The following is a 15915-nucleotide window of genomic DNA, read 5'->3' as shown; positions in this document are numbered from 1 at the left end:
ACAGTTTCCCGCGCGTGCGCAGTGGTGCAACAGATTTCAGAAATTGTTTTGATCAACGGCAAAAATAACAGAGTTTCCATTTTACAATAAAGTATCTTGAATACAGTTTAGTATGCAATGATGTAAAAAGCAAAATTATTTTTTTAAACTGATTTTAAACTCGAATAGGATCATATAAAAATAACTCAAAGCCAGAGATATCTTGACACTACGGAATGCGAAACTCGAAATCTGCCCGTCCATTGATAGGCGTAACTGAACTATGCTGTCTACATCGTTTGATTTGGAATCTTTATCCTCGGACTGACAAAGCCTTGATAGGTTATTTCTGATAGTTTCGCATACTTGTAGAGGCTCTTGACGCAGGGACGGTTACCGAGATTGGCAGAGTGAAGTTTTCCGATTGTTGAAGTGTTGTTGCCAGAAAATCATTCCATTCACTAGGTGCTGCTGAATGGAGAGCAGTCCTGAAATGCGTTGCTCAAGCGCACACCCCTATAGTCGAACTTGCGCCGCGTGATCTTAGTGACATTAGTAGCCTAATGTTCCTACGTCGCCTATTTTGTTCGTTTATTGGAATACTGGTAGGCTACAAACAAACCATGCTCGGATCTTTGACTTCGTAAAGTCCCGAAACCATGCAAGTGAAGTGGGGAGGTCACCTGTCCCAATCATTTTTACTATGTCCAATGAAGCGTTGTTGACATTAAAGCAAGCGTGAAACCTTACTAATATAAAAAAAATATGCGTTTGTGTTGTAAGACAGTTTTAGTCCAAGTTTGTCGCCCAACTTTAAAAGTTTTTGATAGTGCTGCTAGGGAAAAATGATTGCATATAACTTAGCACTGGTAGGCCTATAGCTGAAGGCTGGGTGCTTGGTTGGTTTTGAATCTTTATCCTCGGACTGACAAAGCCTTGATTGGCTGGTAGTTTCGCATACTTGTAGAGGCTCTTGACGCAGGGCCGGTTATTGAGATTGGCAGAGTGAAGTTTTCCGATTTTTGAAGTATTGTTGTCGGGGAATTATTCCATTCACTAGGTGCCGCTGAATAGAAAGCAGTCTTGAAATGCGTTGCTCAAGCGCACACGGCACACCCCGAGAGTCGAACCAGCGCCTCTTGATTTTGAGCCGAGCGCGTAACCACTGAGCTAACCGGGCGACAATGCTTGAAGAAGATTAGGCCTAAACATGCTAGGCCTAGCCCTAAGCGAAGTGCTTCACGGACAACATTTCAGACATCAATAAATAGCATGTTTTCGACCTAATTCCCGTTGTTGTAACTTCTGGGTTGTCAGAGGAGAGCTTCCTTTTAGGCCTATGTAGGTTACGCTTCTGATGACTTTGAGGAGTGAACTTGGAGAAAACTTGTGAATGTGAAGAAAACTTTTGGAAACCTAATTCAGTTCTGATGAAGCCTACAGTCTAATAGTAGACCTAATAGGCCTAGGCCTACTTGTACACTTTTTGCTTCCTAATACAGACTAATTCATTTTGCCTCAAAACTGCAGAATTTGTTTGAAAATGTTATGAGTTGAAAGTTATAAGGTAACTTTTGGCACAAGTCCTCATTAGCCTACTGATGGTGGAACGTTCGACGGCCGCATCTCACTTCGGTCAATAATAACTCCATAGGCTACTTTGGGTTCTTCAACTTCTCGATATCGGTCAAGAAAAGATGGCGTTGTTTCTTATTTTGAACTTTTAGGCCATTATTGGAATGGTGTAAAATAACAAAAAAGCTATAGAGTTCAAATTTTATTAAATCAATCACTGAACATACCACAAAAATCGTTTAATCTGTTTAAAACTTTTGCAAACTGCGTCAAACTCTAACAAGGTGGAACTAATCATCACACACAGACACACACCAATATTTTGGAATCAGGTCTTGCCACAGGTCTGTTGACTGTTTGTTGGTATAGATAGCCTACATGTAGGCATGGCTACACTACCGAGTCCACATAAAAATTGAACAAAGTGTAATATCCGTCTATAGCCTACAAGCAGATTTAATAGACAGAATTAGGCACAATAAATAACAGTCTTTAAACTTGGATCTTCTATATGATCTGGAACCAACGATCAAACTTTTCGCTCCACTCGTTATGACACCACGAACAACGCAATCTTTGCTGAAATCTACTTGGACGCTCAACTCCAAATCGAAGATTTCTAAACGGTAGCAAAACAAGGGGTGTTGGCCATGTGTGACCTAGCCTACGGTAAAACATTTTTTGTGGTTTTAAAAATATATAGGCTAGCCAACTGACCGGCAGCATGACCACTTGATTGATTGGCTTGAATTTTCATCTTTGAATTGAGAAAGCCTCTGAAACGTTATTTCTGGCAATTTCGTATATCCTACTTGTAGAAGCTCAATCCATTACGTAGCCTACCGCTGAATGCAATAACAGTCCATCCATTGCTCAATCATCACACAATCTCATCACACTTTGAGAGTGGAACCGACACTGCTTGATCGTGCAGTTTTCTCGTAAGTGTAGGCTACATTAGCATTGCGCTTGGCATAGAGCAGTTGAGCACTCTTGTGGTATTAATATCATTAGCCATTGCTTTTAGCCTAATAGATCAAATGATGATTATTACTGGGTATTGGTATACAAATGTTTAAAATAACTTTGAAGTTTCTGCTCGGGACTTTCTGCAGGCAGTAGGCTACTTGAGAAATATTTATAAAAAGCACGATAACTTACATTTAGCCTCTAAAATTGGCAATCTGTTTGAATGGGCCAGTGCATCCATAGAAATATCTAGAAATAAAGAGACAAGTTGATTTGATGAATTTAAAATTAAATCAATTCTTTGTTTTGTAGTTTATTTAGGCCTACGCTGCTTGTCGTTAACGCTGATGTCTCAGACATTTCAACCGTATCCTAAATGTAATCTAAGTCATTATATGTTCCTTTTCGTGTTTGTATCAATTTGAAAAGCAACGTAGCCTACCAGCTTTTTTGCTGCTGACTTTAGCACCATTTTTTACATCTATGTAAAGTGAAAGTGGGCCTACACTTTTAATCGAATTGTTCTACCATTGTGCTGACCATTGGCAAGCTGTAGGCAGGCAGAGAATTCCACTTCAGAGACTTTCTTATTTTTGTTGTCATCACAGAAACGCATAAATCTGCGCAAACAGCGCTTTGGGGAAGCTTTGTGACGTAACTTCTTTTTGAAAACTCTGGCTTCCCGATTGCTTAGTTGCTTATCACGATTCGTGTCCAGCTGCTCGAAAAACCAAATTCCCACTTCCTCTGTAAATCCTTCTGTTTCTTTCATACTGCAATAGATGATATTATTTATGTAGTCAGTAGCGTTGACAATGACAGGGGAGTCCAAGGGATAGCCTAGCCTACTTTTGAACCCGGGCCCGGAAACAATGTAGGGGCTCAGGAAGGTGAAGAAAACGTCGCGAATATTGAGTGAATTTGTTATGCGTTGTCTTGTTTGTTAATTAATTTTTTTTTTTTGGGGGGGGAGGCTGGAAATGGCATTGGTACCGGGCGCAATAAAGCCTCTCGATGGGTCTGTATAAGCCTACATACAGTGCTGTATCCAACATAGTGGACTAGTTTGCAACAAAGGTACCCTTTTACCTCAACGTAGGCTACATAAAAGCTGTTACTGCAGTTGCACAGTTTATTAAGTTAAGGATAAATGTTACTCACATGCCACGGAGAGATTGCATGCTTGTTTGGCGAATCCTTTCCTTTACCAATGCACTTCTCAATGAGTCCATAAAAATTTTGGGCTTTGAACAACCTTGTAAAAATATAAAACATGATTAGGCCTATACGCGAAACATTTTAATACAAAAAAAAGCATTGCGTTTATGCAATCGTAATGATAAAGCCATTCATAGCGGCCTATGATTGGTCGCTAGATTAGATTGGGCAATCTATAGGTCGTCATATAGGGTCTGTTTGACCCATAAAGGTCAAAAAATAACTTATGAACCTCACTAAATATTTAAAACTGGTAGATTGTTATAGTAAGCCTACATAAATAAATCAAACAGGTAAAATGTTTACAAGGCGAGATGATACTGTATGTGAGGTTCGTTGTAAACATTGTTTCTTTCCTCATTGTAGCCTAATTGCTTGCGTGTCAAGAGCAGTGTGATATTGTAGTAATACACAACCCTAAAAAACTTGTCAAATTTCTTGACCCTGCGTTCTGTACCAAACAAGATGATAGAACAGTGGCCCTTAGTTTACAGAAAAATAGAAACAGTTATTCTTACCAGGTAAAGAAACGGCTGGTGACGCAGTCTCCGGAGCAATACGAACTTCAGTGCACACAGGTCTACCACTGCCAAGATCATTGTAAGTATTAAAATTTATCATATGATATGTAATAAAATTAAAAGTTTACTAAAATAAAAATAAGCCTATTTCAAATTATTATGCAACTTTTATTCAGCAGAAGTGACGTCACATCAGGTTTGTAGGCTACTAAGGGCAACCGCCGAGGAGGGTAAAAAGACCCACTTTATTTGCGATAAAACCATACTTTTAACTCAAAATATAAAAAGGAGCCCAGCCACACTTTGTTTGCCGGAATAGGCTGCTGCCCTTGTAAGCTGCTCTCCTCCATACATTTGATACCTTAGAAAGCCGGTAAACAAAATTACATTAGTTTTGTTTTTCATATCCTAAAATAGAATGAAATTTGTGTCATATTTTGTAAATTAACCAGAGTTGTGCTTGCTCCGGCGTAGATGCCAAATAAAAAAAAATCTTAGCCCATAAACTAACTGGTTGAGCAAACAAATACTGTCCAACTAATAACAAAGTAAAGTTTTGCTGGGTAGGCCATTTCTTACTGAACGGATGTCCCTGGGATCGGACGCCCAGTTTTCGAGATAGCGCACCAGCAGTAGCCTGTTCCCACATGGCATTGCACGGAAGCGTAAAGTCGAAGATCTTCAACTGCACGAAGAGCGGGTGATTATTAGAAAAATAGTTGAGTTTAAAACTACGTCATACTGTGATCCGTGCACGGTTAAAGTATTCGATGTGAAAGATTACAACATTAGCGATGGATAACAACAAAGTTAAAGCAGTTAACACTACTGTAATTAAAACTATAAGTTAGTCATTTTTGTTTTTTTAGTGGTATAGCTTTAACATTACAAAATTTTGCAGGTATATCAGTTATTCCAACTAAAGCATTTTCCTAAATAAACTTACTCTCGCACTCAGGAACGTACACGCCCTCTTGCGTACGCTGAAGCTTCAGAGCTTTAATCCTTTCACCAATGCAAGTGTTTCGTTTGTCTAAAGTGATTTGCAAACATAAATTAATAAAATTCATTTCGGCACTATCGAGTTTTTTTCGATCTTTTTCTTCAGCGACAACGTCCACTCAATTTGTTACACCGGTGGTAGAGGTGAACAGTGTTTTTCAACAACCAGCTTAAGCCTGGAGTAGAACCAGGATCGCATGACTGGAAAGCGAGCGATTTTATATTGTGCTTTAAAACAAGAGTGGTTTTAAGTTTTTGACATGACAGATGGGCCTTCGTAGCAAATTTGCAATTAAAAAAAAATGATAAAAATAAATAAACTATTTAATGAGATAACTTTATTTACTTTCTGTGAAGCAAGTAGTCCATTCCAGTTCTGTCAAGGATTCGTCTTTATTCGAATCGCAAACATCGAAAAAACAATCCTTAAAATTGTGGTTACGAAATTGTCGGCGAAAGCTCTTTATTTCTTTGGGTGAAATTTTTCTATTCTGCCGACAATGCAAAAATCAAACTTTTCAAAGAGGTGTTGTAACTCAAAATACATTAACAACGGTAGATTTAGATTGCTAAAGTCAAACTTCAAATCACATTCATAAAATCAGTAGTCTTGCGAAAGCAAGTACAATGTGCCATAAGGAGCCGAAGTTCGCCACCAATAAAAATAAATATACTGAATTACACAGTAGCCTACATAATTGTACCTTATAGTGTAACTGGTTAAAGGTTGACATCTTATAAAAAGTGTATTTTAGCATATTGTTTCATATGAAATCAGTTTTATGGAAGAAAAACGTTACCGTTCTCACAATGAACTTTTATAGGTCGTCAATAAAACAAAAACTAAATATTACTTCCCAGAATTTTGAACAAAAAATTCAAAGCAAACGGCACAAATTGTTGGTTAAACGTTTAAATTGAGGTTATGGTATCTCACCCTGTTTCGGTCCAGCTGAGAAAATTGCTGCAGTATTGAAGTTATGTCTCTTTCCTCATCTGCAACTGTTTCCTAAAGTTCAAAGTGATTACTATAATACAGTAACATAGTAATAGTATTATTACTACTGATATTAAACCTACACAATGTTAAATCACAAAAAAAGCCTTTAATTGGAATAATTCAGACAATGCAACAACAAGCGAAAACTTTTCTCTGTCAAATTCAAAAACCGAGCTGAAAGCATTTACATGTGAATTATACAAAACTTCCAGGGTTACGCTTGCAAAAAAGTTTTCTGAGTCCGTCAGTCCGAGGATAAAGGTTCCCACAATAAATTGCTGAAGGGGGGTCATGAACTAACGCTCTCCTCTGAACAGGGCTGGGTTCGATGTAATTTCTGAACGCGATCTCATGCTGCGGCTTTATTGTCATGCCATTGAAGCCGTTCAAAAATATGTACACTAGCAACAGTGCCTAATTTAGAGGAAGAAAGGCCCTAGGCTATTTCCCTTTTGAGGCCCCAATATCTACCCTAGCCATAGACGACTAACCTATTTCAAACCACCACTTATACCATAGTGAATTATTAGTGATGGAGAAATATGCACGCAAGTGTTGCAGATAAACCAAACTTTGCAATTTAATTGTAAACATTTTGCGAAATATGAAGCTACTCGACAACAATAGTGATTACGTAATGCATAGATCCTACCAGATATTTTCTAACTAAACAGTCTGATTTAAAACACATAAAAAATGAATTAGGCTATTATTACTAAAAATACTTAGATTGATTAAAAAAATTATTGTACTATAGTAGGACACTTACATTTGATACTTCACTGTCACTTCGCACATGCTCGCCGACAATTAAGCTTCTAATTTCTTCAAACAGCGAAAGCTTGCTCTCTTCGAGACAGTTGGCTGACAATAAATACCATGATCAAAGTCCCTTTTCATTTGTTTAACTGGTCATCTTTAGGATATGAAATCATACAGCCTATTCTATACATTAGCCAAAGAAAACAGTTTTAGCCGAAGACATTGTTTTAAGTTTATAATCACAGCAGGACTTAGCGTTAGCCAAAATTTACTTTTTCTGTATCTAAGTGTCACACTTTATGTTGTCTTCTACTGATACAACGACACAATTATTTACAGTCAAGATTATATTAGTAAAAATAACTTACATGTTGGAGATATGCCAATTATTGTTCTATGACCAACACCTGAAAAAATGCTACAAATGATAAGTTAAATATAATTCAAACCTAAATGGTATCAAAGATACAATAACTAGAAAATGTACATTTTTTATCAATAGAAATGTTAATTAAGCAAGCCTATAAACTTACAGCTGTGCTCATTTTATGAATTACCTTCAGACTGGGGTGATTCAGTACATGTGTGAAAATATATAGCAAATGTGAAAACAAACATGTTTTGCGGCCTCAATGTTTTCTTTTAAACCACGAAACAGGAAACAAAAGAAAAAAAAGATATACAAGCACAAAAACCTATTGTTATTGCTTAGTTCATACAAATCATGTCATTAGAAGACAACCGCAATTTGTAAAAACAACTTACTTATGACATTTGGTTGCGTAGTCGTTGTCGAAACCATAAGATTTGTCGATGTCATTGTCACAGCTAAAATAACATGTTAGTCATACTTCAGTTGCATGAAATCCAGGTTATCAAATACAAGGCATAAATGCAAATAGGGAAATACAAAGAGCTCACATTTTACTTAGCTTTCCTGGGCAACAAATTACTTGATTATTAAATTTTATGAAGAACTCTTATAATCCCAGCAACAAATAAGAATAGTTAGCGCCTGATAAGTTGAGTTTTCCAGTCAGCAAATCTGTCTGCGGATGTTCAATCAATGTAAAAACGATTGATTTTCTGGCTGGGTTGAAAGGGTGGAACAAATCGCAGATCACATCATCAACCAACTGCACCATCCATTGCGTGCTGCTACATGGTTTGCGGTATACGATAGAGTGCAGCATTTCTCTCTCGGTTTCGAAATTTAACTTGTGCCATTGAAAAATGGTGACCATTCATGGTCAAAATGAAACAAAAAAATATGGGAATCATTGGACTCCCTCTAACATTACCGCCACACACACCCCCTTGTTATAAAATTATTATCAATAGTAGTCTACTAGGAAAATTCTTAAATACTGAGGTATTCAACTAGTGTGAAAAGACCACTCACGAGAAAGCAAACAACTTATCCATTCTGTGCTGGCAATTTGCTCGTTTGCTTCGGCACTGCAAGCTTCCATAAAAGAAGCTTCGCATTCCCTTGCGTGCATCCTTTTCAACAAAGTACGAACTTCGATGGAATTTAAATGACCATCCTGAAAAACATACAAGCTTTCAAACGTTAGCTGTTTCCCCGCGTAGATTCTGTGCTTAAAAATTTTGAAACCAACCTTCAAGCACAGATTGTTTATTTCAAATTTGAGACGAAACTAGATTTGAAATTTAGACAAAGTAGGCCAAGACTAGTTCACACTATGCAAACAATTGTCTCTAGTGTTTGCAAATCAACACCCATGAACTAAATCTCTATTATTTGTCTGACAAATAAACATTTGTTCAGAAGGAACCACATTTTCACTGAACATGACAAATATTTGGTGCAGGCCAACTTTAAATTTCGAAATATCGCCTTTGCTGCTTGAAAACATGTAAAGAGAAAAACGATGAGGATAGGAGTTATGGCAAACAGTTATTAAAAATAAGAATTAGAAAGTTACGTATCAAATTGTAAGAAATAAATACGGTATCAATTAGAGAACGATGGTATTACTTAATCAGTAAATGGCGGCGATAATAAAGCAAGCTATCAACGTTAACATTTAGTCTGTACATGCTCATTAGCCATGTTCTAGAAAATCACCACTTTGCGTAAATAACAGGTAATTTGAAAAGCGTTTGGAATAAAGCATGAGTCAGAATCGAGAACTGCACTCATTATTCAAAGTGTTTGAAGAACTGATTATTTTGTCTTAAACCTGCTATAAGCAAGATCATTTGGTACAAAATAATTGCTCACAACTTCTGTAAAACGAAAATAGCATGTGAGAAACAGGAATAAACGTTTGGTTCAATGTAAAAAAACGTAAATTGACATAATATAACGTGTTTTATCAGCAACAAAATAGCTGGAGGTAAACAAAAGATCAAGCTTCTAAAACTGAAGGATTACCCTCACAGAGATACAAGCACAAATGCCAGACACTGTCAACATGCGTGTGTTTGACTGCGGGTGGTCACAAGTCTTCTGTGATAAACAACTATATCACTAAGCGATACGACCAACGTGCAATTTATGGCTAACCGCAAATCGACACACTAAGTCATTTTTGTTTTAGTTTCCAACGAACCCTAGTCAAATAAATATGATATAAAATTGGTCTAATGTTTAAATTTTGTTAGTGGCAGACGATGCTTTCCATGTTAAAAAGGAAAGAGGGTAGATAAAAAGCAGGTTATAGTAAAGAATTATGAAATAGTAATTAGAATAGATACGTGATGACATGCTTGAAAGTGAGCACGAAGATTTTCTTCCTTTGCTTTCTCGCAACGTATCTAAAACGTAAACTACTTGAAATAAGCCTCGTACGACAAAAAAGAGCACTTACCATGTCCCTGTTGAGTGCTGAAAATTTCCACGTCAATGCAAGGCGGAGGAGTTCATTGCTCGAAGAAGGTACCTGATAAACAACTTGGCAATTAATTATCCACGGAATTCACGAACTGCCGTTGTAAACCAACATATAGCATTTAAACAGTACTTCCCTATGATGAGTGCAAAAATAGGCTAACGTTTTAAAGCTTTTGTGACGATATGAGAAATGAATTTATACAACACAGTTGGAAATGTTATTCAAACACTGATTACGCGCAATCGACTTGGCAAAAGTAGTTGTTTATTAGTGTTTATGAATTTAATCAGATGATGGCAATGGCAATGATATGGCAATGGTATGGCAATGATAACAACAGGCAATGATATGGGACTTACAAATGCATGCGGCAAACAAATAAAAGGAATTATTCAAATATCCATTTGGTTCGTCTATGGCTCTATAGTCTATGCAAATAACTGAATTTAATTGCAATCTAAATTTGAAATAAAATCTCCAAATTTGGTTGCACAAATTGTAACTGTTTCTGGAGTATAGATTTCAGAAATCTTGAAGTATTCAAAAGAAGAGCATTGAGACTTTTTAAGTCAGGAGTTACAGAGACTTACTTCCTAGCATCAACCTCTCGGTGGTGATAAAAAATACAGCTTTAGTCCCAGACTTTTAAACGACTTTGTAGCAATAATGAAGGATAACTTACTTCAGCCAACGGAGTGGCTTTTCTGAACTCTCTTACAGTTCTGCTTCTGATTCTGGAAAACAGAGCTCTTCTTTTTTCGGATGGGCAACTTTCTGAAATATAAAATTTCCAAATTCAGTCATAACATTTTCAAATAATTTTCATTAATGTTTACTCTACTGTACATAGTATTTAGTCCGAATTTTTTTGAATAAGCTACTGCGGTTTTTAATATCACACACTACGGAATCAAACCAATAGAGAATAACGTCCAAAACAAAATATTCTAGTTGACTCACCTGTCGAACGGCGGACATCTGAAAATAAATTTTAAAGGTTGAGTGAATTAGAGATTGCTCCTGGTCGCAAATGAAAATACGTACAAAAAACGCTTATTTTTGAAGATAGTGATTGTCCTGTGATTTGAAGCAGTGTCACGATACAATTTTTTGCTCATAGTCATGACACAGTAGTCAGTAGAAAATACAAGGGAGGGGATATTTGGTCTTGTGGCATCGGAATACAGAGAAAAAATGCATTTTTTAGTTTTTTTTTACTCTCTCCACTAAATCTCATTATATCAACCTAAAGGTGGACTCGTATTTTCTACCTTTGGCATAACGAGAGTAGTATACTAGTCTCGACAACCATTCCTTCAGCAACTGCATCCACCCAATTTGTTACACTTTGGCTAGAGGTGATCGGTTTTTATCTTTAATTTAAATTGAACCATAGGCGCACGAAGCCGAGCAACGTGACCAAGTTTAACATATTCAAGTTTATTACATTTACAGAAACACAAAACTAACGCAACAATTTAAATATCGAACGTTTTCGACATCACAAGATATCCTCTTCGGGAAGAACATGCAATTTAACTACATCTGAATAAAATACAATGGTTTATTAAATCTACAAACAGGAAAAAACATAATCGTTGAGTTTGAGCTGGTCAGAAGTACTGTGCAGTTTTTGTTTTATGTGTAACCAGAAACTCTCAATCACAGCACCACATCTCCAATAAAAATAGTAGGCTACCATTTTAGTTTATGATCTAAGAATATAGAAAAAAAAAAAAAACTGTTATAATTTATATTAATAAAATATTTGCATTTGTTTTAACAGGCGCAATCGCAAATGCAACACAAACTAGCCTAAACCTGTGTACAATGTTATGGGTAGATCTCTCATTGAAGTATAAGGATGTGAATAAAGTAGCCAGGGGCATAGCCAGCAAAAGATTTCGGGGGGAGGGCAAATAAATATTGTTGCAATTGTTAGTGAGCCGGCAACGAGTCAGCGAAAGGGAAGCACGTAAGGGGTTAGACCTCCAGAAAAACTTGAAAAAATACCTTAGAATTGCGCATTCTAAGAGTACTTTTAGCCTAAATCCATAGTAAAACTTGTCAAATAATGCTGTAACAAAAGGTAAAATGTTTATTCAAAATATTTCCGGATTGGTAATTGCCCCTTTTCCCCCCTGACTACGCCCCTGAAAGTAGCCTATGTTATGTTCAGGTTACAGTTTTTCATGCAGCATACCGATGTGGCGCTGCACACAGGTCGGCAGTGCAGAGCTGTCACTTTGTGGCATTTTTTAAATGCAGGTGGCAGCTAACAGATGAGGAGAAGCGTCGAGCCACCGCTTTGACAAAAAAACGTAAAAATTGGTCTCCCATTCCGTTTGTGTTTGGCGTCCACGATGCGTTAACAACGTGGTAAGACAAGTGACTTAAGTGTACCTCTCCTGGCACGAACTTCTGGTAATCCTACAACGCCCAACTTAAAAATCTAGCCTACTCTATTGTGTTCCCCACCCACACCAATAAAGCGGCCACCGTGCGTTTATTCAGCAAAGATTAATTTCTGCTTACATGTTACTGTTTCATCGGATTTATTTTTTTAAATGTTCAACCTTTATCAATTTCGCCAGGCGCCACTAGTTTAATTGCAACCAGATGTAGTTAAGTCTTCTTCAAAACGTTGCTTTGAAAACTTTCGGCCGATACACGATTGCTTGTTCTAACAACAAATCATGTTAATTCTTTCAACGTTACCAATACTGGAATATCGATTGATAAGCATGGAAAATTTAGGCAAATGTGACCTCAATAAAAAAATTAGATTTTAGATCATTTGAGACAAACTAATACAAGCTGTTAGGACAGGTGCAACGAGTCGATTGGAACCGTTAAATGCGGACAAAAACAGTCTCAATATTGCAACAACTACCCTGAACTAAAAAATGAAGAACAGCAGGCTCATTAAGTTTCAAATAACAGCTGATGGCAGTTAAATTTGAAATTATTATTTTTAACAAATTGCCACATGTAATATAATGTAGGCGTCGACTTTTGTGTTGATACAAGTGTTTTCAATTCAGTATCATGCTTGTGACGGGATAATGTAGTTCTAAAGATCTTTCGTAAGCTCATTAACTCTATTATCCACACTAAAACGCAATGATGTCGAAATTAAGCGTATGTCGATATTAATCCTACCGGTACCAAAGTGGGATTTTTCGAGTTTAAAAAACCCGTGATCTTAATTATATGTGAAATTGATTGTAATGTTCTAGTTTTAGGATAACTAGCACGCTAACATTTATCAGATGATGAATCTAACAGAAAGAAAAATCAATAGAATTTTAAAAGACTTTTACCTGTGTTGGCTACTAGCCCTAGCAACTAATGTAGGCTATATTTTAAGTATAAGTAAATGTGGAAACGTGGCACCTGTGTTACAATGTCAAGGCTAAATAAAACAACTTTTCTAACAATACATTAGTTTAATCATCAAGGTGTGGAAGCCCAGATGTGACGTTCATCTTAATTGCCAAAGCGTAGCAAACATGTGTGCCATTGTAGGCTATACTCATACTGTATTGTGAGTCTACAAGCATTGCTATCTGTTACGCCTAAGTATTGCCATGGCCATGGTATTGCACTGTACGAGTTTAACATCATTTTTCTCAGTTTCTAAAGCACAAAATTCAACACTTTTTGTTTCGACTATAGAAGTGTTAAATTGTTTGAACCAAGACCGAATTCAACAACAACAACAAAACTTAAGTTTTCTTTTATTGTACAATTAGAATTGACCAAAAAACCACAGTAAGGAAACACACAGTTAGCTTTACATTGGTTCAGATGTGGAATCAATGCAAAGAGGCTGATTTGCTTTTTTTTTTAACTATATCAACGGAGAGCACAAGGCTCCGTCTTAACGTGGCGTTTAGTGACTCGTCTGAACATGGAGAGGAAGATTTACACTCACACTTTCAGACCACTTATCTAAATGTTGAAGCCTCGAACATCAATCTGATTAGTTCAACAAAAATCGTGGAGTTCTTTCAAAATGTCAAACAAAACAGTTCTTACTTCCAGCGTTGCATGATGGCTCCATGTTTTCAACTGCGCTACCTGCCACCATCTTGCCGTCCGGCGTCACGCACCAACAGTAACCTACGTCAGTGTTGCACTGGCGAGGCGTGTAACGTCCGTCGTCAGTGCACGTTGGGACGTGGGTCGTGAGAACTTGGGCTTTACGCAAAAAATGATTGCGTGCTTGCAAGCATGCTGCTTCTGCAAAGAGCATGTGAGATAGAGACATTACAAGCGGATCATTAGTAATTTGTACTTTTGTTTGAAAATATTTTAAAAACATTCTTGTTTTGGAAACTTAGTCTAACAATTGGCCACTCTTCGAATAACGTGACGCAAAGTCACCTATAGATGTTAAAACATTTAAAAAATCTTGATACATAAAAATTAGGTTTGTAAAAAATAAATTTTTGCAGTAAAAATGAAACAGAGTTTCCACAAGAAAAATAATTCGAAACAAAATGAAGACAACAAATTTTGCGTCGAAACTAAATAAAATGTGTTTTGCTTCGAGAAGTGTTCAAAATATGTAATTGCGAACAAGGGCAGCAATAATTTCTCTCAATACCTGAGAGTGGAAACGAAGTAGGCTACTCAACTTGCTTCATTCTGTACAAATTTGCTGCAAGATTTCACAAGACTCTGAACAATGTCTGTACACACAACAACAAAAGTTAGTCTCTCAAGTAGAATGTATCTCAGACAGCAATTTAACGTCTGCGGACGTTGAATCAATGTAAAAAATGGTTGCTGGCTTAGTGGCTAGAACATACCTTTACATTTTCCTATTGTTGTCGTCAGCATAGGATCAAGGCATTTAGCCCGGCGAACATGACATTCAGAAACGTATGTTCTGCCATTACTGCCGCAAAACTTTCGTCTTTTCGACCTTTTGCAGACAATATTGCACTCCGGTTTGTCGTCTAGGAAATGCTGACAAACAAACATAACTTAATGAAGAACGTACGGTGCTGTTACTCGATTTAACGTATCATTTAATACAATGGTTCTCAACTACTTTATCGCCGAAAGCTCAAGACTAACTTAGGCTATATTTTACTGTTATCTTGTCTTGTTCTTAGTTAGCTTATCCTACAATTGCCTTGCACGGCTCAAAAACAATCTTTCAATTATTGCGGGCTCAAAATTGGTTGGGGATTAAAAAAGGTCGCAACTTGCAATTGACTGATTTGGAAACATATTTTCTGTGTTGGCCTGGCAAGCATCATGGGATCTGTTTTACTATCAAATTTTAAACAGCACATGCTGCCTTCTAAGAGTACCCTGAAGCCAGCTTTATCGCACACCCCTGCTTTGGAAAAAAATTATTCAAGAGAATCTTGCTCTACTGAAGTGTAATATAATATTCTTGCACGTTTGATCACAATTGCTAGATGTAATATAGCCTGCCTGATACTGTACAATGTACATACCAAGGTAAAATGCCAGATATTGCATACAGTACCATCATGTATTTTAACTTAACGGAATATAAATCATGAACTTTTAAAATGTATGTCAATTTATTCAACTCATAATTTACCTGGAATCTGTCTCGACCTGACTTTAAAGGATTTCTTTGGGCTTTGACAAATGTTGAACTTGTCAAAAATGACGTAATCAATCCATCCAGCAGCAAAGTGCTTAATAAAAAACAATATATTTCCATTATTGTTGTAGATCCTCTGATATTGTTCCCATAAAGCACCCTACAAAGCAAATAAGCTGATGCTAATGATGACCATCTCTTCAATTTCCTTCTGCGCTTTTTCAATAACCGTTCTTTGATCTGTTTTTACAGACGCACAGATGTTTTTCGATTTAATCTTGCCGTTACTGTCTGGTTCTCTGTTTGAAAAGGTTCAATCAACGTAAGTTATTAAACTTACACTGAGTTTCATTATTGTGTTTATTTGCATTACTCCAATAAAACAGCTGTATAATCTACGTTCTACACTGTAGGCTACCCATTCAATATTCTTCG

At 36.8% G+C, this 15915-nt stretch overlaps 1 protein-coding gene across 1 annotated transcript; it reads right to left on the bottom strand.

The window, feature by feature from the left end:
* Positions 1–1764: 1764 nt before the first annotated feature.
* LOC145783986 (SPARC-related modular calcium-binding protein 1-like) lies at positions 1765–15600 on the bottom strand. Its single transcript, XM_082595746.1, has 18 exons — positions 15475–15600; positions 14705–14864; positions 13929–14132; positions 10848–10865; positions 10570–10661; positions 9864–9935; positions 7584–7590; positions 7395–7433; positions 7034–7128; positions 6202–6273; positions 5611–5755; positions 5209–5295; positions 4842–4947; positions 4260–4327; positions 3685–3778; positions 3064–3296; positions 2716–2772; positions 1765–2173 (listed from the first exon to the last, which is right to left on the bottom strand). Coding segments are annotated over exons 1-18 (1677 nt in total). The 3' UTR covers positions 1765–2171.
* Positions 15601–15915: the final 315 nt, after the last annotated feature.

This window comes from Aplidium turbinatum, chromosome 15 (assembly GCF_918807975.1).
Source record: "Aplidium turbinatum chromosome 15, kaAplTurb1.1, whole genome shotgun sequence".
Taxonomy (NCBI): Eukaryota; Metazoa; Chordata; class Ascidiacea; order Aplousobranchia; family Polyclinidae; genus Aplidium; species Aplidium turbinatum.
This window is presented reverse-complemented; position numbering and strand designations above follow the sequence as displayed.

Bases quoted from the DNA above. Each gene is read 5' to 3' on its own strand.
- LOC145783986 (XM_082595746.1), bottom strand. From the start codon at position 15,600: ATGGAAATATATTGTTTTTTATTAAGCACTTTGCTGCTGGATGGATTG. The intron at 5,296-5,610 runs GTAAATAAAGTT...AAATCACTTTAG, and splicing joins GACTACTTGCTTCACAGAAA to ACAAACGAAACACTTGCATT. The intron at 4,948-5,208 runs GTAAGTTTATTT...CTCTTCGTGCAG, and splicing joins GTACGTTCCTGAGTGCGAGA to TTGAAGATCTTCGACTTTAC.